The 20,418-nt window shown below is 38.4% G+C and overlaps 3 protein-coding genes across 3 annotated transcripts; 2 read left to right on the top strand and 1 right to left on the bottom strand.

The window, feature by feature from the left end:
* Positions 1–548: 548 nt before the first annotated feature.
* Positions 549–3,897, top strand: LOC307161886 (uncharacterized protein). The gene is made up of 2 exons (XM_079876828.1): positions 549–852; positions 1,048–3,897. The coding sequence occupies exons 1-2, from the start codon at positions 783–785 to the stop codon at positions 2,259–2,261; spliced, it is 1,284 nt and encodes a 427-aa protein (XP_079732954.1). The 5' UTR covers positions 549–782; the 3' UTR covers positions 2,262–3,897.
* Positions 3,898–7,227: 3,330 nt separating this feature from the next.
* Positions 7,228–9,198, top strand: LOC307168948 (uncharacterized protein). The gene is made up of 4 exons (XM_079889259.1): positions 7,228–7,250; positions 7,712–7,870; positions 8,052–8,253; positions 8,357–9,198. Exons 2-4 carry the CDS (start codon positions 7,808–7,810, stop codon positions 8,467–8,469), a joined length of 378 nt encoding a protein of 125 aa, XP_079745385.1. The 5' UTR covers positions 7,228–7,250; positions 7,712–7,807; the 3' UTR covers positions 8,470–9,198.
* arl6ip1 (ARL6 interacting reticulophagy regulator 1) lies at positions 8,958–20,303 on the bottom strand. Its single transcript, XM_079889246.1, has 6 exons — positions 19,949–20,303; positions 18,933–19,066; positions 14,024–14,143; positions 13,276–13,393; positions 12,258–12,342; positions 8,958–9,832 (listed from the first exon to the last, which is right to left on the bottom strand). The coding sequence occupies exons 1-6, from the start codon at positions 19,982–19,984 to the stop codon at positions 9,714–9,716; spliced, it is 612 nt and encodes a 203-aa protein (XP_079745372.1). The 5' UTR covers positions 19,985–20,303; the 3' UTR covers positions 8,958–9,713.
* Positions 20,304–20,418: the final 115 nt, after the last annotated feature.

The raw sequence follows: 20,418 nt of genomic DNA, 5'->3' as shown, positions 1-20,418 counted from the left end.
AAATAGGTCACTACCTTCATACTTCAACAGCTAAGAAATAACAGCAAGAATAGCCTACTATAAATCACTGTAAAGCCTTATATTGGCTTGTTCATGTTAGTTAACAGTGCATTAACTAATGTTAACAAATAAAACCTTTGATTTTACGTTTAATGTTCAAATTAACATTACGATTAATAAATTCTGTAGAAGTGTTGTTCATTCATGTTAACTAATATTAACTAATGAATCCTTTTTGATAATATATAGCCTATGTATAATTTTGTTTTTCATGTTTTGTGTGTGTGTGTGTGTGTGTGTGTGTGTGTGTGTGTGTGTGTGTGTGTGGCGGGTTGACTATGAATTTCATACATTTATGAATTTATGAAAAGGCTGCCTGCATTGTTTAAACATGGTTTACATTATAGTTAAAGTATTGTTTAAATAACAAGTCAGTAGAACAGACTTTCTTACGAGTAAGTAAACAAATAAATGAAGCTGCAGAAAAGTTTGTTGTCCTCTCATGTCCGCACTCCGGTCCAGTTAGTGGCAGTAATGCGCCAAAAGGTGCTTTTTCTTGACAACCAAGAAGACGATGACAACAACGCAACCCAGTAAATGACAGTAAATCTGACTACAAACTTGAAACACATATTTCACATTCAAACGTCTTTTAAGTCCATAGTAGAAAGACACGAATGAATATTAAATACAATAAAACGCTTGCAATATTACCGTCATCTCAGACGCATCGACGTTTCCAAACAAGACGAAATATCTCGAGGTGATATGCAACTTTAAAGATGATGTTTATTAAAGAGGAGAGAAAGGACACGTGTGATCCTGAAACCTGCATAAATGAGCAACAAGGAGGTTTGTATCTATTCTTGATTGTTTTAAAAGAAATGTTGACAAAACTTGCTATAGACAGCATCAGATTCAGTGTCTAGTTATACAAATCTTAACAGCCGCTTAGACAAACAAATATACAGATGAAGCAAATAAATGACAACAAAACGATTTTGTTCATTTTTATATTTTCTTATTTGTCCTGTGTTGTCATTTCAGGCCAGATGAAACTGAAAAAGGAAGATCTGAATGAAGTGGACGAGAAACATCTGCATCAAAAAGCTCTTGATTTCCTCTCTGGAGAAAAATCATCGAGTTGCTCCCAAACAGAAACATTTTTTTCACAAAAAACAGACACAAAGCCGAATTTCACATGCTCTCTGTGTGGAAAGCGCTGTGCCCATAGAGGCCACCTCAACGATCACATGATAACTCACACTGGAGAGAAGCCGTTCTCATGCCCTCAGTGTGGAAGGAGATTCTCACGCAGAAGAAACCTCAATGATCACATACTAATTCACAACGAGGAGAAGCCTTTCGTCTGTCCTCAGTGTGGGAAGAGTTACAAGCGTAACGAACACTTTAAGAGTCACTTACTGAATCACAATGGAGGCAAGCCCTTCACCTGCTCTCAGTGTGGAAAGAGTTTCAGTTATAAAAGGAGCCTTAATGACCACATCAAAATCCACACTGGAGAGAGTCTTTACACGTGCCTTCAGTGCGGAAAGAGTTTCGTCAATAACGGACACCTTAAGGAACACACAAAAATCCACACCGGAGAGAGACCTTTCACCTGCCCTCAGTGTGGAAAGCGCTTCATGAGTAAACGAGACGTCACGTGTCACATGAGAATTCACACAGAAGAGAAGCCTTTCAAATGCCATCAGTGCGGAAAGGGTTTTGCATGGGCAAGCTGTCTGAAAATTCACATGCGCCACTCTCACTCTGAAGAAAGGGAGTTTACCTGTGAGTACTGCAGTAAAAGATTCGTTTTGGAGTCGTACCTAAAGAGACACCTGAAAATTCATCAAAACGAGAAACCGTATGTCTGTTCTGTTTGTGGGAAAGGGTTTTTATGGCATTCGTATTTCAAAGCGCACCAGAAAATACACGAGAGTGTGAAAACCCACGTGTGCTCAGAGTGCGGGAGAGCCTTTACTAGAGCCGACTATTTGTTAAAACACCAAAAAGTCCATACGGGAGAGCGACCGTACACGTGCTCATATTGTGGAAAGACTTTCAGTAAGAAAGCGAACCTGAGAGAACATGTACGACTGCACACTGGAGAGAAGCCGTACGCTTGCGCTCAATGCGGAAGCAGTTTCACCTCAGCTAAAGGTCTGAGCTATCACAGAGAAAAGCAGTGTTCTCAAAGCACACCCAATTCATGTTCTGCTGAAATCAAAAAAGTGTCAGAATTGGCCAAAGATTGAGCTTTCTGCCAAAAGATCTGCTGCGTCCAGAACCTTTAGTGGGGAATAATCTGTCATTCAGTCAAATGGAAATGGAAGCAGAATGTTTGTGCATTCAAAAGTCGTTTATCAAAGAAAATGTAAAGATGGACAATTATTGTTATTTTATGGTATATTGCAGGATTGATTATAAATGATTTATTTCTTTAATCAAAATAACTTATCGTGCAGCTTCTCAGATGATGTGTTTACTGGCGTGAGGGCGGGATCAACCTGTCACTCACATGAGATCGACCAATAGCAAACCACAACCATCCAATCAATTCCGGGTGGACAAAATCAAGACCCGTCCTACATTTTTTCCTGTTCGAGAAGCACGTCACAATAGGGAAGTAAAGACTATCACAACTTCGGTTTCATGCCGACTTTAAAGGTGCTCTAAGTGATGTTGGGTGACGTCACTTCTTGTTGACGTTTAAAGTATTGTCAAACTAAACGGAGGCTAGCTAGACCCTCCCTCCTCCTCATCTGCGCACTAACCCCCCAAACCCCACCCCCAAATCCTTCTTGTCGGTTATTGGCTGGAACAGTTTGTCATGTTTCGTGGTGCAGGTTGGCCCAGTTTGTTTTTGTTGTCGTTTGTGGAGCCTGTGGTGTCTACAGAGACCGCGTTTTTTTACAGTGTGTTCAGGGGACAGGCAGCTAGTGGATGGTGAGGAGATGTTTGCTGTATGTGACAAAAAAATGTTTGGCCTAAAAAACGCGTGATAGAGCACGTTTAAGGGAAAGAAATAAAACCAAGGTAGTCAGATTGGGGTCTGAAACACTGACTGTACAGTTTTTATAATGTGTCTATACTTAAAAAGGCCAAGCTTATATAGCTACCTGGAGGACACTAAAAGTCGTTTTTTTATTTTTTTATTTTTAATGAATTTTATTCCTGGTCAAAAATATATATTATCCATTGTGGTGATTCAACCAATCAAATTAAAAGACCCAACTGTATTGAAAAGAATATACTAATAATATACTATGCATTATAGTGAGATTCTAAAGCATGTAAGAAACCAAAAACCTAAACAAACACATTTTTAATATGACTTTCTTTTTCTATACTTTCATTTTACGCCCCTGACTTGATTTTTTTTCTGTCTTTTTTGTTGTTGTTGTTCTTTTGGTGTATATTTTTTACGAAGCTAAATATAAATCAATGTAATGTATGTACAAAGTATGATTACTCATACTCTTGGCATGTTACACATGTATATTTTAATTACTCATTGTGTTTGTTAATGCTTAACGTTCTGTAATAAAAAGGAAAGAATGAAATGTATAGCGTGCCTCCGGTCCATGCTAACAGTAGGTGGCGGTAACGCGCTAATTTAAGTTTGCGTGCCGCTGTTAAACGAAAGAAAAGAAGAGTGTCTTAAGATTGGAGGGGAGCTGTACATATCTCTCAAGTGTGTGATATGTTACTGTAAAGATGATTTTTGTCAAAAAGGAGAATGAGGTAATGTGGGATCTAGAACCCTGCATAATAAAAAATGAGAAACAAGCAGGTTGGTGTCCATTCTTAGTTTTTCTTTATTCATTTAATTTTTTTTGTAATAGCCTAAGCTTCAGTCAGGTCACCAGATGCAGCGTATGTTGTTATTAGAAGAAGAAAAAAACAAAAACAAAATAAAGAAAGTAAATGACTTCAAAATGCATCCAAACCATCATAATCTCTTCTGGGGTTCAGTTTTATTTCCTTTTTTTTTTTTTTTTAGATATCCCAAATGATTTTCATCATTTTAATGTTGTCATTTCAGACCTGATGGAAGAGAAAGAGGAAAGTCGAGATCTGGATGAAGTTGAGGAGAAACATCAGCATCAGAGTTGACTGAGTTGCTCCCAAACTGAAAACTATTTCTTACAAAGCAGCACCCGAAAAGCTTTTACACATAAAAGCAACCTCACTGAACATAAGATAGTTTACTCTGGAGACAGTCCTTACACATAAATCAACTATTTTAAAAGGCACCAGAAAAAAACATGGGAGTGTAAAAACTCATGTGTGCTGAGAGTGTGGAAAAGCCTTTAGTAGAGCTGACTATCTGATAAAACACAAAAGAATCCATACTGGAGAACGGCTCATATTGTGGAAAAGGTTTCACGCAATCAGGAATCCTGAAAACACATGTAAAACTGCACACCAGAGAGCTGCTCAATGTCACACTAGAAAAAGAGCGTTTTACCTGCGCTCAGTGTGGAAAGAGTTACACACGTAAAAGACGACTTAATGAACATATGATAATTCACACTGAAGAAAACCCTCACACGTGTCCTCAATGTGGAAAGACATTTGCGCGAAAAGGAAGTCTAAATGTTCACATGAGAACTCACACTGGAGAGAGAGACCTTTCACCTGCCCTCAATGCGGAAAGAGATTCCCACACATATTAAGTCACAAAGAAGAGAAACGTTTCTTTTGCTCTCAGTGTGGAAAAATATTCAGATGTAAAGATAATCTTAAACACACATTTATTCACACTGAAGCCGTACACTTGCGGAAGCAGTTTCCCCTCAGCTAAAGGTCTCTAACCTATCACAGAGAAAAGCAGTGTTCTCAAAGCACACCCAATTCATGTTCTGTTTAAATGAAAATCGTGTCCGATGAGCTCAATGACTTGTACTGTGAGTGAATATATAAAAGAAATATGGCCATTTTGGCTATTCTGGAATTGTTTCAGTGTGGGGGCAAATTCAGTCAACTTTGATCATGGGGTCTTTTATTTTTTAAATATTGTTTTATTCTAAATTTGTTTATTGAATACAACTGTCTCTTTAAGCAAGGCCACTAATGTTTGTGTGCTGATTGTGCATTATATATAAAAGTTTTGTCAAAATTATGTGTGATCAATTAATACAAACAGGACCAATAGGCCTACTTATGCTCACATAAAATAGGGATGAAACAGCTAAATGTGTGGGTTGGCAGACAGCAGATAAAGCATTTTATCTGCTGTTTTTCGAAGTTAATGTAGAATGTGATAAGTACTAGTATCAGAGTTATCATGAGTGTGGTGGGAGAGTCAGCTGAGAAACAACCACGTCGAGTGAGCGGTGTTGTAAAACGGTTACTTTGAGAAATAAACCATCTTAATATTTTTTATATATATATTTTTTGGGACATACTGTTTGTAATTCTGCCTAAATTTACTTGGTGATGTCTAAACCTCTCTCTTCTGTTATTTTAGAAATAATTTGGGTCTGATGGATCTCATAATTTGGTCACCAAATCCACCAACACAACATTAAAGGTTACTGGAAACTTGCCTCCCTTTATTTCACACAGAATGGATTTAATGTTACCCAATTTCACTCAGGTGATGTATAGCCTCCTCCATTTTATTTCCTAGAAAATATATTGCTCTGATGTGAACAGATGCAGAGAAACAGCTGGGTCAGTCCGACAGCACAACATTAGAGGTTACCGAAATTTTACACCTTCACAAAGACCCATTGGTGATGTCTATCCTCTATTTTACAGTAGATCCTAGAATTTTAGATCCCCTCCTCTATTTTAGACCACCAACCGCTTGCAGTTTCAGATAAAAATGATATTGTTTGGACGTTGCTATTAGCGCCCGTTGTGACCAATAATCAACAACAAACGATCTGTAGGCTATGAGAATCAAAGTAGAGGCGGAAAGCTGAGAGGAGATCATACTGTGTTTCTCAGATTTTATCAAGTCGTGTCATCACTGAAGAGGAGAACTTCAACTGCAGTGGTGTCTTTTGAAAATCATCCGATGAGTTCAATCAAAGAGAGTCCAGTAATGTGCAAGCGGCCAATGCATCAAAGCACACTGACTCTTGGCGATCAGACCAAATCTATTTATTCTACAACACACTCAGAGGTAAGAGCATACTGAGCGCAATTGAATATTTGTATTATTATTATTATTGTACACTTGGTTACCATGGATACAACAGTACAAGTTAAGATCATATACCATACCTGTCCACATTTGGGTGAGCAGGTGATGTTGTGTAATATTCGGTTACTGTAAGAAACTGTTCCAGCGGGTGGAGTTTACTGGTACTGAAAATGACACACCTGTGTCCTACTCCATTAACTGGAACAGATTTTCACTGGAACTGAATATTACATCCAAATATTGTTATGTAGCCTAATCAATCCGCATATTGTTGTGTAACTTCACCTATTGGAACAGTATTTCACAATTTTTCACAGGAACTGAATATTATACAACTATATTGCGAAAGAACGATTTACAAAACAACGATTGCGAAAGCGTGCACGGATTATGAATTTGTTCACTGTTACCGTTGTAGGCTACGTAGGTTTTTTTTCCTTTTCTGTATTGTTAATACATTTTGCATTCTATTTTGGCTTTCTCGGGTGTCCCTATTTTTGTTGTGTCTCTTTTGAGCCAACCCAGCAAACATTGGTCCGACGGTCGTGTCCCTGGCCAAAAATAGTCGCGGTAGGACGGCATAATCGGTAAAAATATGTAACACAGAACATTCCCTAAAAATGCATTCAGATTAATTTGTAGGCTACATGTCTACAGTTATCTGGGGTTGTAGCCTATGTATAATTGTTATTTTGACTTTTAGCTACGTGTAGTTCATAGTGTATCGGACATCACCTGGCGACGTCTTTGCACGTGTAGGCCTATTTATAGTCCAGCATGGCCCTCTATGAAATCTTTGTGAAATATGCAAAAGCTGTGCTTAATCCTTGCATGGTTAATACTGCAATAATTAATTTAATTGCCCAAGTAGTTTTTAAGAGGTTGTGAAAACGTCCACTGACGTCCTTTACACGCCGGTCTAGTACAGGTGTCGTGAATAGACGTCCACTGACGTCTTTTACACGTCTAGTCAAGCAAGACAAAAAAACAAAAAAAAAACAAACAAACAAACAAAAAAAAAAAAATTCCAGGGGAAAACGGGAGTGTTGACAGGTAAGTACACATTATTCAGAAGAAGCCATGGCAGGTATGAAAGCGAGGCTGTGAGAGACTTTGCCGTGTTTTCAATGGCATCCGCTGTAAAAAGCTATAAAGTTCCTAAATCACTTATAATTTTCCACAGCTCATGTTGTCTAGAGTTTTTTTATGTACTGAAATTTCTTGGAAAGACATTTTTGCTGTGTTTTGTAAGCAGAACAACGCTGGCTTGTTGTTTTTGGCTGCATATGAGCCAAATTCCGAGCTCAGAGTCCTCGGACAGCATGCCAAATACGCACACTCTCCACTTTATCCAAATTACACCCAGGCCTATTCTATGTGTAAACTCGTGAAGTGAGTTTTATTCATACAAGTCTGCAGAGATAAATGTGGCCTTAAGACGGATGACAGAAACCTGCACGGTTAATTTTTCATCACTCATAAAGCCAGCTTTGAATCTAAATGAATAATGTTGGTGACAGTAACTAGTTCCAGTTCTGTTTCTTAAAGAGTTTTTCAGGGAGAGGACGTGACGGTCAAGAACTGGTCTTTCTCCCCCGAGATTCACGTTATCCCTCTCAGCATAATAGAAGTGACCTCAGTAACATGCCTGTGACACAAGCACAGACACACTCCAGAGATCTACATGGCCCGAAAGACATCGTACCAGTAAGTCTTGTGTTTGTTCAGACAGAGTGTTTTTGTCTATTTGTAGTGAATCTTGAGAGTAGATGGCAATATTGAACCTACAGAGTATATAAAAAGGTTTAAGAATCTGCTTAAAACACATTGTTCAACCGTGCAATGCATCTAATTAATATAAAGGGTGCTGTGTCGTGTATGTGTACAGCATCATGTCCTACACAGAGTGGGGGTACAGAACAGGGCACAGAACCGTGATGGTTTTGTGATGAAGGAGGTCACCAACCCCACTGAGGCCACACTGTACCAGACCACATATCAAACAGTGCACTGCTCCACTTCCAGCAGATATCAAACAAATGATTCAAGCGGACAACCTGTCTCCTGGCACAGGCATAATATTATCACAGGTAACTCATTTCTACAGAAGTGGATGATGTTTGTGTACTGCAGTAAGCAAGCGACTCATAAATGACCACGCAAAGAGCCATATTGCTATTTTTTGGGTAACAGGAGAGGAGGAGGCTGCAGCGGGGCCTGGGCGGCCCAGAAGACAGTCTGGGGAGAGCATTCTGTGGGCAGCGCGGCGCTGGGAGACACATTGCGACTCTTTTCGTTTGTACTGAATCTCACAGCTAAAAGTCACAACACAACACCAATAAATTCTCAAAATTGGACAAGTCATTGTCAAGTCACCTTTATTTTTTATAGCACTTTATATAATAGAAATAGTTTCAAAGCAGCTTCACATAAACAAGAAAGTATCAGAACTTTCCTGATGTGAGACAGTGGAGAAAAAGAGTTTTAAAACAATATGAGGGTGAGTAAATATTTGTAATGCTATATTTTATATATCATATTTGGGCTTATTTATATACAATAGAATTTATTAAGATTTTGAATTAGCTTTTATTTTCATTGTGGTTTAAGTTTTAGTAATTGGTATGTGCTTTTGCCACTTTTATTTGTTTCTAGCTTTATAATTTCAGTACTAATAACTTATTCATTAGTTTTTCCATCAACTTTTTATATTTTACTTCAGCTTTTTTTTCCCAATTACCAAAAATAATTTTAATAGTTTTAGTTTACAATTAGACTGATTTGGGAAACAAAATGAGTTTTGAATAAGTTTATTGTAATGAACACACTCAAACACAAAATGACAATTAAAAGAACAAGTAGAGAAGACAAACTTAAAACAAGCCAAAGAAATACAAAGAAAAAAAAATGAACATATATATATATACACAGCCCAGAAACAGGTGTTGGATTGGGAAGTGGCTAGAGCCTGAGGACAGTAATGAGGTCCACACAGCACTAGTACAGCAGTAAGGGTCTAAAATCCCCTACACAAATACTCCAGTTCTGTTTTCCAGTGCAATTTTCAGAACAGTGCAGAAACGCATGTTTCCAAGCCATCCAAAGAAGAAAAGGCTGCATTTCAAGACTTCTGATGATGCGTTCTGTGCATCTAATTGGTTAAAGTAAATGTTCGGTGGTTGCTTCACTGATTGGAAGAAATTAAGCGGTCTTTACATTTTCCACAGACTTAACATTTACTATGACATGCAAATAATCATAGTTGCGAGACAATGAACACATTTCAGTGTTGGAAAAAAAAAAATACTTCTGATGGCAAACAAATGTATAATTTGAAATTAGACCTAAAAACAGAAAAAAATTACATATGAACCTCAAGAGATTCCAGCATACATTTAAGCTGTTTACTAGATGTTACTTTTCACTATCAGCTCAGCATCTGCAAATGCTTCACGTTGGTCTTCAGAGATTTGACTGTAAGCATGGGGGGGACAGGACCATGTTTAACTCTTAAATTTGTCAATTTAACTTTTCACTTGAGCCTTTTCTTTTACTCATTCTTCTTCTCTTTCTGCTTGAGAAGTTTGTTGATCTCTCTCTTCACCATGCCAGCATACTTGGTGATGATGCCATGCTGGTTGAGGCCAGGCAGAAGCAGAAGGAAACTCACTGTTGATACAAAACAGAAAATGAGTGTACAACCACTAATTGGACGGCCCTGTGAAGGACTAAAGCGGTTTACACAACTCATCTGTGCCACTGACATTTTAAAATGAAAAAGTAATCTTTTGGATTATGGAATTTGGTGTAGTGTGTCATAATATTAATAAATAGTATATGACATACTACATACAGTATAGTATAGAGGGGTGCACATAACAGGTGCGGTAAAAATAAACAATGTGCAGCAGAAAACGTGGAGGGAATCGCTTTTGAGTACCAACATTTCTGGCATTTTTGGGGACAGAGACACATTTACTTACTGGGGTAGGATTTTTTCCCCCATCTCTGGTAAGATAACAATCATGATGAGAAGCGTGTTCATTAACGAGAGAGAGAGAGAGAGAGAGAGAGAGAGAGAGAGAGAGAGAGAGAAGAGAGAGAGAGAGAGAGAGAGAGAGAGAGAGAGAGAGAGAGAGAGAGAGAGAGAGAGAGAGAGAGAGAGAGAGAGAGAGAGAGAGAGAGAGAGAGAGAGAGAGAGAGAGAGAGAGAGGAGAGAGAGAGAGAGAGAGAGAGAGAGAGAGGCATTTCAGACAGCGCTCAAACACCGAATTGATTTCTCTTTCTCGTTTACTTGCGCTTGAACGACACGTACACACAAAATTACGTCAAAATACCCATCTCCTCAAGTGTTCTCTCGGTTATGTCATAAGTGAACAGTTGAGGAAGAAACCGGATCTGTGTCAGTATATTCGGTCCATCCATGCATTCGGTCTCAGACAATAGCAGGAATATTAGGCTGCTGTCACTTTGTGTCATTAATGGTAATAAAATAAAAAATAAAAATACAGCTTTAACAAAGATGAACCTATATTTAATTTCTAATAGTGTTATTTTACATTTAGGCAGCTTGTAGGATAAGTGTGTCACGTAAAGTGTGAGTACCAAGTAGGGGTGTGACGGTTAGTATATAACCGTGAGACCGACGGTTATAGTTGAACACCGTCATTAGAACTCTATAACCGCCAAAACCGTGTTATTAAAATATTTTTACAAACATTTTTTTATCATAGAGAATGTTTAAATACTAATTAAAAACAAATGTTAACAGTCCTGTGTTATTAATGGTCTACGTCGTTTCCAACTGTATTTGATTCTTTGCCAAGTACCTGACCGACCGCCAATCATTTGAGATAGAAATAAAAGCTATGATATAGTGATGTGCCAACATTATGAGATTTATTAAACAAATGAAAAACATTTGCAATAATAAACATTAGCAATGAACATTTGCAATCGGGAGACATGGTTTTTACCACTTAATGAAGTTTTGTTTTGTAAATCGTCAGACATGATTTTTACCACTTCATTAAGTTTTGCTTTTTAGAAAGCCTTTCTTTAAAGCGAATTTCGTTTTGTACAACGAAATTGTATCTTAATTTTAATAAATGTTTCATCAACCAATTGCATGTATTTAATAAATAAAAAGTATATAGGAGATAATATAATAACCGTGACATTGAGGCTCCGATGCGCCGCATTCACTTGCATTGCATTGTGAAGTTGAACTAGAGCGCATCTCATCGTAAATGAATGAAACTCAGCGTAGGCCTATGCCTTATACATTAGCATTAAATATCTTTGCTGTATCCTTTCTAGAACAGACAGGGGTTTTCTTGCAGCCCGCATCAGCAGAGCATTGCATCGTCCAAAGACCGCAAAACAATCAGCGGATGGCGGGCGGGTGCGGCTTTGAAATCTGGTCAAAAAACGTTGGTGCGGATGATGATGAGTTATGTGATGCGGTTGCGGATGAAATAATACCCCATCCGCGTATCTCTATTGATAACAACATTGAACACAACACAAATATTAATTTTATTCAAAATAAGTTGTCCTATAACAGACGAACGTCGCCCCCGGACGACGGTTATGTTACGAACCGTCACATTTGACTCACGTCATAACCGTCATCACCAATTCTGAAACCGGCACACCCCTAGTACCAAGCAGCATCTCAAGGCGCTTCCTTGAGAACCAGGCTGAAAAAAGGTATGCGCACCCCTGTATATAGTGCTATTATTTCATAAAGAGTAACACTTTTATAACAAATGAAAAATGAGTGCAAAAGAACATTTCACCTAATTGGTACAAACAGATTGAATAAATCTTATGTGCAGGGAGGGTAAGAGGCAGCATATTTTTGGATTGGAACTTTGGCTTTCCATGACCTAAATACAATGGCCTCTTTGTCGCACAGCCTAGTCATCGTTTGCATGAGCTAGGCTTTGATAAAGGACCGTGACTTCTGTACAGTTTGCAGGCTGGTGTGTGTCAGTGCATTGCTCTAATGTAATACGACAGCCTTTCAACACAGGGGATTTTCTTCCATGTGGTTTGCTTAATTTTTAGCCCAGATAAACAGAATACGTACCGATCAGGTAAGTAAGGAAGAGGTTATGCACTTGTTGTCCGATCCAGGCCACAGCCACAAGACTGCTGATCACAGAGAGGAAATACTGTAGAGAAGTAGAACAAATGTGTTACATGGAGTACACTGGGAAGGAGCCTATTTTCTGAAGAAGTTAAAACAATATTACAGAAATGCTACAATGTTTTCACTACCACAAACAACCTGTATGAGCAACATAATATCAAATGTATGCTTTAGTTAAGGTTTCTGAGAGAAATCTTTTATGGTCACCAACGCTGAACTTATTTGCACAAATATAGAGTAAAAACAGCAATAATGTGAAATATTATAATTTAAATAAACTGTTCTCAATTTTAGTATATTACATTTATTCATGTGATGGCAAAGCAGTCTCCATTACTCCAGTCTGAAAACCATGATAGATAATTTGTTGTTTTTTTCTCAGTATTCTTTGATGAACAAAATTCAAAAGAACAGCATTCATTTCAAATAGAAATGTTTTGTAACATTATAAATGTCTTTATGGTCCCAAGTTGATAATTTTAATGCATCCTTACTAAATAAATGTATTAATCCCTTCCCCCAGAAACACGCTTACTGACCCTAAATATACATATTTGAATGCTCAAGAACTGTTAATGTGTTAAGAATTATATTCTGATTGTTACTGACTAATAAATGAATCAGGGCTGCTGTTTGTATTTGTTTCTGACTTCCATAATCATTATTAATACATGCTTGTGCAAATGTCTGTTGTATTTGCACGACACAATACTGAATATCGACTGTGCCCTTAAATATGTTCTCCTAACGGCACCAAGTTCTCTTTAATTATGTATGGGTAGAGCCATGACCTCAGGCTCATGTTTGTTTGTTCTTACTGCTGGGTAACAGGGTGAAAGCCAAATTAGTGGTGTGAAATGGCGGTTTACAGTGTGAAATGCTTATGAGTCACTAGTGAGTTCTAACAGAGACATGAAACAAGGAAGATGTTGTTCAACAAGTCAAAGGAGCGTACCATTTTTGGCTTTTCTTCCTTCAGGGCAAACAGACGCTTCCACCAGCCAAGCACACGGCGCTGAGTTTTCACAAGGTTCCCACAGATCTCATGGAAACGCTGCTGCTGTTCTGTGGTCCTGTGCAGGAACAAAACAACACTCCTCAAAAAACATACATGATAAACGATATCTTAATTCTTCAATGAACGTGCCTTTATGGGTAATACACGCATCCAATGATGAGGAAATCTGCTTCTATTTCTGCTTGGCCAATGCATTTTATTTCTGGGCATAAACATGACCATATTGAAGACTTAAAGCTTAGAGCCACAGGAAGCTGCCAGACACTAAAATAAACACCAGGGCTCTGATCTCGCATTGCAAGACCTCTCACTGCAGAGAGAACAGGCGGGATCAGCACAGTGGAGATCTGCTGAGTCAAACCAACACTGCCTGACACTGGATACTCGACAGCAACTGCAACTTGTCAATCAAAGACACCAGAGACCCAGGGTCCTGAACTAGAGCAAGGGAAGTTGCCAGGTGTGACAGACTAAAATGGAATCAGAGGATGCAAGAACATACATGCTGTGCAAATACCTGCATGTGTTCTCAGGGGATCTGAAGTTTGTGCCGTTTATTACATGGAGAAATAAACACTTGAGTTCTAAAGAAAGACATGTTATTTGATATTAACCTTGCTATTAGATGAAGGGATTGCGATGAGAGCCTGTGGTTAAGAGCGGGGCTTGTTGTCCATTCACTTACCATTTGTTAGAACCAAAGACACGGGGGGCAACAGTGGGCACCAGGTAATCAGCCAGGCACAGGATCATGACACTGCAGGACAGACCAGTAAGCACAGAGGGGTCCAAGTAGTAGATCAGCCTGCCAACGAAGAGAGAGGAAACAAAACTCTTGCATTTATTTCATTATTTGATGACTGTACACAAATAACCACAACAGAAAACACAGAGTGACACACGATTGCTTGAAAGTAAAAGGGGGAAGGGAAAGGGCATCACTATTTAGAACTGGCTAATTCTCCTAACTGTTGTGGCATGCTACACTTCAAAAAAAAAGCAAACATGCAAAATATCAGCTTAAAGTTAAAGCTTAAACAGGTTAAATTTTAAAGCTAAAGAGTGTAATTGTTTACTTGCTTTCCAAGACTGTTGGCCTGTGTTTTAGTGGTGGGTGATTCTTTCAGCAGGTTACATGGTTAAGCCAGTAGGTAGAGACCAGTGAAAAGACTTTGTTTTTGAATGAATCTGTTCAGTCAGTGATTCTATGACTCACTCAAATTCATTCAGCAACAAAATAATTGACTGGCTGCATCTGAAATCACATACCTCCCTACTATATAGCAAGCAAAAACCGTATGTGACAAAAGTAGTATGTCCAGATGACCAAGTACCCAGATGACCTACTACTTTCGGCGAGATTCTGAAGTGTGCATATGATGTGATTCATGCTCAAAATGGGCACCATAAATGTAAGGCATTTGTCTATATGGGCACCAAATTAATATTGTAAATTTCGGTCATGTCACTTAAAGTGAGTGTCAGAATGTCAAATGATCGCTTACCTTGGGGCACCAGCTAAGAAAGTTGCCAAAAACAGTAAATTAACGATCAAAGATGATTGTTGAATAAATAAAATTATGTTAATGGCAAGGAGTCTGTCATCTGACCAATCTTAAGGATTTGTGAGATATTGTTAACTTGTAGAGCCTCTTCTGTATTATCAACACCAGGAAGACAGAAGTTTAATAAAACACATTTTATTACCAAAAAGATAAACAGGAGTAAATCAACAACTACTAAATGAATATCATGAATGATAAAGGAATTAAGTGCATAAGATGCATAGATTACAAGTGATAAAGGCGGGTGCGGCTATGACAGTTACATTACCTTATGGAAAGATAAAACTAATAAAGGCAAAGACCACTGACCTATATGACTGGATTGCTCATGACATCATAAAAAGTGAAGCCACTGCGCCACCATATTGGTAATCCCTACTAGTACTCCCTCACATTCTATTGAATAATGAGAAAACATTACCTAACTCAGCGTTTTTATATCTGAAGTCTCCCTGTACATTCTTACAAAGCAAACATCCTAAACATTTAAATGGTTATTTGTCAGGAAATTCCCCCGCTTATTTAAAGTTACATTCATCTTCATTATAGTAGCAAATATCAGATCAGATGGCCGACAAGACACCTTAGCATATATATTACAAATGTCAAAATGATTCTTCTGAAATGAATACAGATTTACGATTGTAAGTCAAGAAATAATATACATGCTTCAAAACTTATTCAGAGAAATAATGCTGACTGCGTATGGATTTAAAGACATGAAGCTTTATTTCCAAACATACCGTCGCTCCAAGCAAGATGATGCATGGTAAACCTTAGATTTTTAATACAACATTGTAATAGGGGCTTGTATGCAGTATAACATTTATTATACGTTATACGGATAAACGTTATATACGTTCATGCTTAATATGTTCGGCATAATTATGTAAAAGAAATCCATTTTGTGTTGGCTCAGTTGTCAGTGTGCAGTAGACACCCATCTCAACAATTTCTACATACCACTTAAAGACCACCATAAACATTGCAGATAATGTCCAAAACAATTAATTTACATACAAATCATTGGGACAGGATTAGTTCTTAGCATATATATCATACATACATGCTAAGAACTAATCCTGTCCCAATGATTGTGACAACGAGTGTCTGTTGAAACAGTACATGTATCCCTTTCCGATGAGGAGGAGATTGCAATTTGGCACTCCTCCATTCCAGTGCTGCGATTGGCTGCTGGCATCCGAGGGGGCACACACAGTGTAGCCCACCCTTCTTTCTCCATGGAACTCATTAGCATGGTCTAACACACACAGTTAGAATAATCTCTTTAAAGTTTTATCAATGCATTTCTCTCTTTCCAAACCAGCACCAGATTACCTTTGGCAATGTTCTAAACAAATAGAGACAAAGCATGATGGGAAGAGGTTGAACTGTCATGTAGGCATTCATTTGTACATTAACAGCTAAATTTGTGTAAGATGTTGCACTACAAATAGCCGTTACTGAGAATACGCATTTCTCTAAATAAGTATGAAATGAATGTGTGTAGTTTAAATCATTTTTAAAGTTTCCAATCATAGTTATGAATGGATTTGGATGAAATATTATGGCCTTCCTCTTGCATCCAAAAGGCCCTAAAGAATTTATGGCAGTTGGCTTAAACATTAGGGATTGGTCTCAAGATGAGTGCAGAGGAGAAACTGCATGTGAACCAATGAGAAGTCCTGTCTTTCCCACGCTTGAGGAGTCTGTCAATTTCGATTAATCGTGCAGAGCCCTATTTCCGACCACATAGGAGACGAAAAACAGTCCATGAAAAGTATAGTATGTCTGAATTCACTGTATTTTTAAAACAATAGGTAAACAGTACTCGGATGACTTGGGCTACTACTTCTAGCAAGATTCTAAAGTCTGCATCCAATGGACACTTTACCATCCCACAAGGCCACGGGAGAGGATTTGTAAATGGCAGTGAAATGATGCAACTGCCCCTGGTAGGTCACATAACAATGACAACATGACAAATGAAGTTACGTCCGGATCAGGGCAGTTGAAAAACAGTGTTACGCATAGGAACTGATGAATGTGGAAGTAACGTGTCGTGGGGCAACCAATAGTTTCAAACACTGAATAGTTCCAGCATTAAACCCCATTAATGTCAGTGTTTCTCAAGCACACACACACACACAGGTAAGTTGAAGAAATTACTGCATTGTTTGACAATTTAACACATTAGTTGACCTCTCAGGAATCTAGCCAGTAGTATTTCATGTAGCGTGTTAAACATTTTACATTGACAAGTGCTGTTAGACTGCTGAGACAGAGCAGCCTAAAACTTTAACTTTTAAAACCTAAAACAACACTAAAATGATAAGATAAGACAAATAAAATGAGAAAATATTAATTCTACTACTTTTATAAATAGCACAAAATCACAATTGGCTCTGGTCTGAGGGAGCAGGTACCAAGAATTGCTGCAAATATAGTGAAACTGCTGTCTATCCTGCTTGAACACATTCAAAGAGATTAAATGTTTGGAGTTGTTTGGACCTATTGAGCTCCATGAACCACGTAGCCACAAAATCAAAGCATGTCGCAACTCTGTTTTTCAACGGCTCTGGTCCGGATTACATTCATACCACAATCAAGAGAGTATGCAATTTCAGACACAGCCACTGTCTTAACAAGTGAGTCAGTGAATCATTTACTCAAATGATTAGTTCAAATATACTAATTCATTCAGCAACACCACTACTGTGTGTTGCAAGGAAATGTGCAAGGGTTAATTCGGCAGTGGCTTCCTTTGGAAATGCAAAAATAGACAATGCAATTGGCAATATTTTTTTTACATTTAAAATATTATTCTAAAATGTAAATTACTCAAAACTTGTTTATTGAACAACTGTATAAAAGCAATAATTACACTGGTAATCGTGATTTTGTTCTGAATATTCAGATAGATTGCAATATATAGGCAAATACTTTATTTACAGAAAGACAGTGCACTCTTATGACTATGAATAAGAGAAAGTGCAATATGCAATATTGCAGAGTAAGTCCCGCCTTCTAAAGAACAGAGCCAATCGTTGATTAGTAAAGTCATAGCATCACTGCAGCTGCCATTAAAAGCTCCGGTTTCTATAGAAACTGCGCATGAGCTTGGTCCAGCCCTTTTTTTTTGTTTTGTCATGATTCGAATGTTTAGACAATTGTCAGATTTCTTAGGTGATTTCAAATATGAAATTTAATTGTAAGCTTGAACAGTTTTGGAGAATTTAATGTTTCCTCATTCAAAGAGATAGGCCCTGTCCCAAATGGCACACTTCATATGCACTTTCGGTCTTGTGGACTTGCAATGGCTGCCGCATGAGCATGTCTGTTAAGTCTATGAGACCGTAGGGCAGGGTTCACCAATCTCGGTCCTGGAGGGCCGCTGTCCTGCAGAGTTTAGCTCCAACACACCTGTTTGAAAGTTTCTAGTATGCCTAGTGAGACCTTGATTAGCTGGTTCAGGTGTGTTTAATTGGAGTTGGAGCTAAACTCTGCAGGACAGCGGCCCTCTAGGACTGAGATTGGTGAACCCTGCCGTAGGGTGTCCCATTTGTCATTTTAGGCTTCAGAAGGGTGCTCGCGAGTGCCCCCTTTGCGGTCGATATGCGCCCTCGATGCACACTTCTGCCGAGCCCGCACTGATGCGAGCTCCACAGCAGACTTCTTCCTGACAGTCAAAGCGGCGTTACGTCACGAAAGCGCAGACTCGTAGGAAGACGGCGAGTGCTTAGGGTGCCATTTGGGACCGGGCCATAGGAGCTGCACTTGCATGCCCGAGAGGCATTTCAAAGACGGCCACCGAGGGAAATGACTTGTCTTAAAGGGACTTTGATATAAGTTAAGAATGCATAACAACCCATATCTGAGGCACAAGAGATAAATCGATGATTGTAAAAATCATTAAATACTTTAAGGACTTAAGCTTCTAGTGTGTGACCTTATCTGATTCATTTAAGTGAAAGATTAGGCCTTAAGTCAAGAAGTAGAACTAATGCACACTATGAACCGCAGACTCACGTGAAGAGGATTGTGGTGGCGGCCACTAATGCTGCAGGGTACCACGGCTTCTCCCAGCGCAGGAACTGATCTCCAGCCAGGATGACCTCTCCCCATCCTTGCAGCTGCTCTTCCAGCTGACTGGTCTCCTGAGCCTAGAGAAATGCCTCTAGTCAATATCACTGTTTAAACAATGAGTTCTCTTGTGTCATGTGACATGGCATTATCGGGATTGTTTTAAAAAGGGAGTGTCATGAAGTCTTGGGATGGGCACATCCAGCTGGAATGTTAACATATATGCAAACACAAAATAGTCACTTATGAGAGATAAATGAAATGGTAAATGTATATAAAAACAAAAAAGGAGCACGTGTTTTTTTTAAGACAGGGACTGTGAAATGTTCCGTTTAAACCAGCAGGTAAAGTTTAAATGGCCACTTCCTTTCTGTGATATATTACTTAAAAATAGAAGTAACTAAGTCAGTGTAATTTTTTTTTATGAATTTTAAAAGGCTAAAGCATAAACTTCAACCAGAGTTCTTGGTGGCTTTACAACTAATCTCAAAACCATTTAGACACGCATGAGGATAATTTCGTCTCGCTTATCTAACGTTACAGCCAAAGCTCCATGCTTTCTGAAGGTAACGTTACAACTTAAAAAATATTAATCAAAAAGGTTAATATATTAAGCATATAAATCCAAGATTTGTGTGAGAAAACAATTTAGTAAGATGCTAGATGTAGAGTGATCCTTCTTGTTAGCACTGCATTAGCTTGCTAACATCTTATCACGCACTTCATTTCCGTGGCGTATTTAGAGAACGATTATTCGCCGCGTTAGCACGTCTAAAAAATAACAAATAAGAGACAGACTAAGCTTTATGGTACCCTGTCGCGTACTTTTATAATCTGGTTAAGATGGTGACAGCAGTCTGTTAGATGTCCGCGTAGCATATTGCTAAAAAGATTACCACGATAGGAAATGTTTCGACAGCAGGCGAACTGCTTGTAAGAAGGAACATTAACAGAGCACTTACCAACAGATTTGCACTTTTATTATCGCCCTCAGCCATGGTTTATTTTGGGGAATTTCAGAATTTGTATTCCTCGGAGAGAACGATTATATATGAACCCGCTTCCCCTCTACTGCCGCAGTCTGTCAACCGACCGTTATTTTCAGGATGTTTTTATCTGAAACTCGGAATACTAGGAGTCATGGGAAATGTAGTTCACATTAAAAACAAAATGGCAATGGTACAAAATGGGACTTAAGCTTAAGAACAAATTATCAACGAAAGGTGCTTTAAATGTGCTGCTCGTCAATTAATTGTTGAAAAAGAATCAGTAACTGTAAAATGTAACCTGCCACTCAGTAAAAATTAAATGGTGTGAGACCAAATGTTATTTTTTAATTACTTATAAAATTACATTTCCCCCAAACAGCTGAGCTTGACAAACTACAATCTGTTTTTGTTTTTTTGCAATGGGGGAAATCATGCATCAACTG

The sequence above is a fragment of the Squalius cephalus genome, assembly GCF_949319135.1.
Source record: "Squalius cephalus genome assembly, chromosome: 1".
Classification (NCBI taxonomy): domain Eukaryota; kingdom Metazoa; phylum Chordata; class Actinopteri; order Cypriniformes; family Leuciscidae; genus Squalius; species Squalius cephalus.
This window is presented reverse-complemented; position numbering and strand designations above follow the sequence as displayed.

Coding starts and splice junctions, on each gene's coding strand:
- LOC307168948 (XM_079889259.1), top strand. CDS start 7,808: ATGCCTGTGACACAAGCACAGACACACTCCAGAGATCTACATGGCCCG. Junction 7,871..8,051: donor GCCCGAAAGACATCGTACCA/GTAAGTCTTGTG, acceptor GTATGTGTACAG/CATCATGTCCTACACAGAGT. Junction 8,254..8,356: donor CAGGCATAATATTATCACAG/GTAACTCATTTC, acceptor TTTGGGTAACAG/GAGAGGAGGAGGCTGCAGCG.
- arl6ip1 (XM_079889246.1), bottom strand. CDS start 19,984: ATGGCTGAGGGCGATAATAAAAGTGCAAATCTGTTG. Junction 13,394..14,023: donor GTCTTTGGTTCTAACAAATG/GTAAGTGAATGG, acceptor GTTCCTGCACAG/GACCACAGAACAGCAGCAGC. Junction 9,833..12,257: donor CTTCCTTACTTACCTGATCG/GTACGTATTCTG, acceptor TTGTATCAACAG/TGAGTTTCCTTCTGCTTCTG.
- LOC307161886 (XM_079876828.1), top strand. CDS start 783: ATGATGTTTATTAAAGAGGAGAGAAAGGACACGTGTGATCCTGAAACC. Junction 853..1,047: donor CATAAATGAGCAACAAGGAG/GTTTGTATCTAT, acceptor TTGTCATTTCAG/GCCAGATGAAACTGAAAAAG.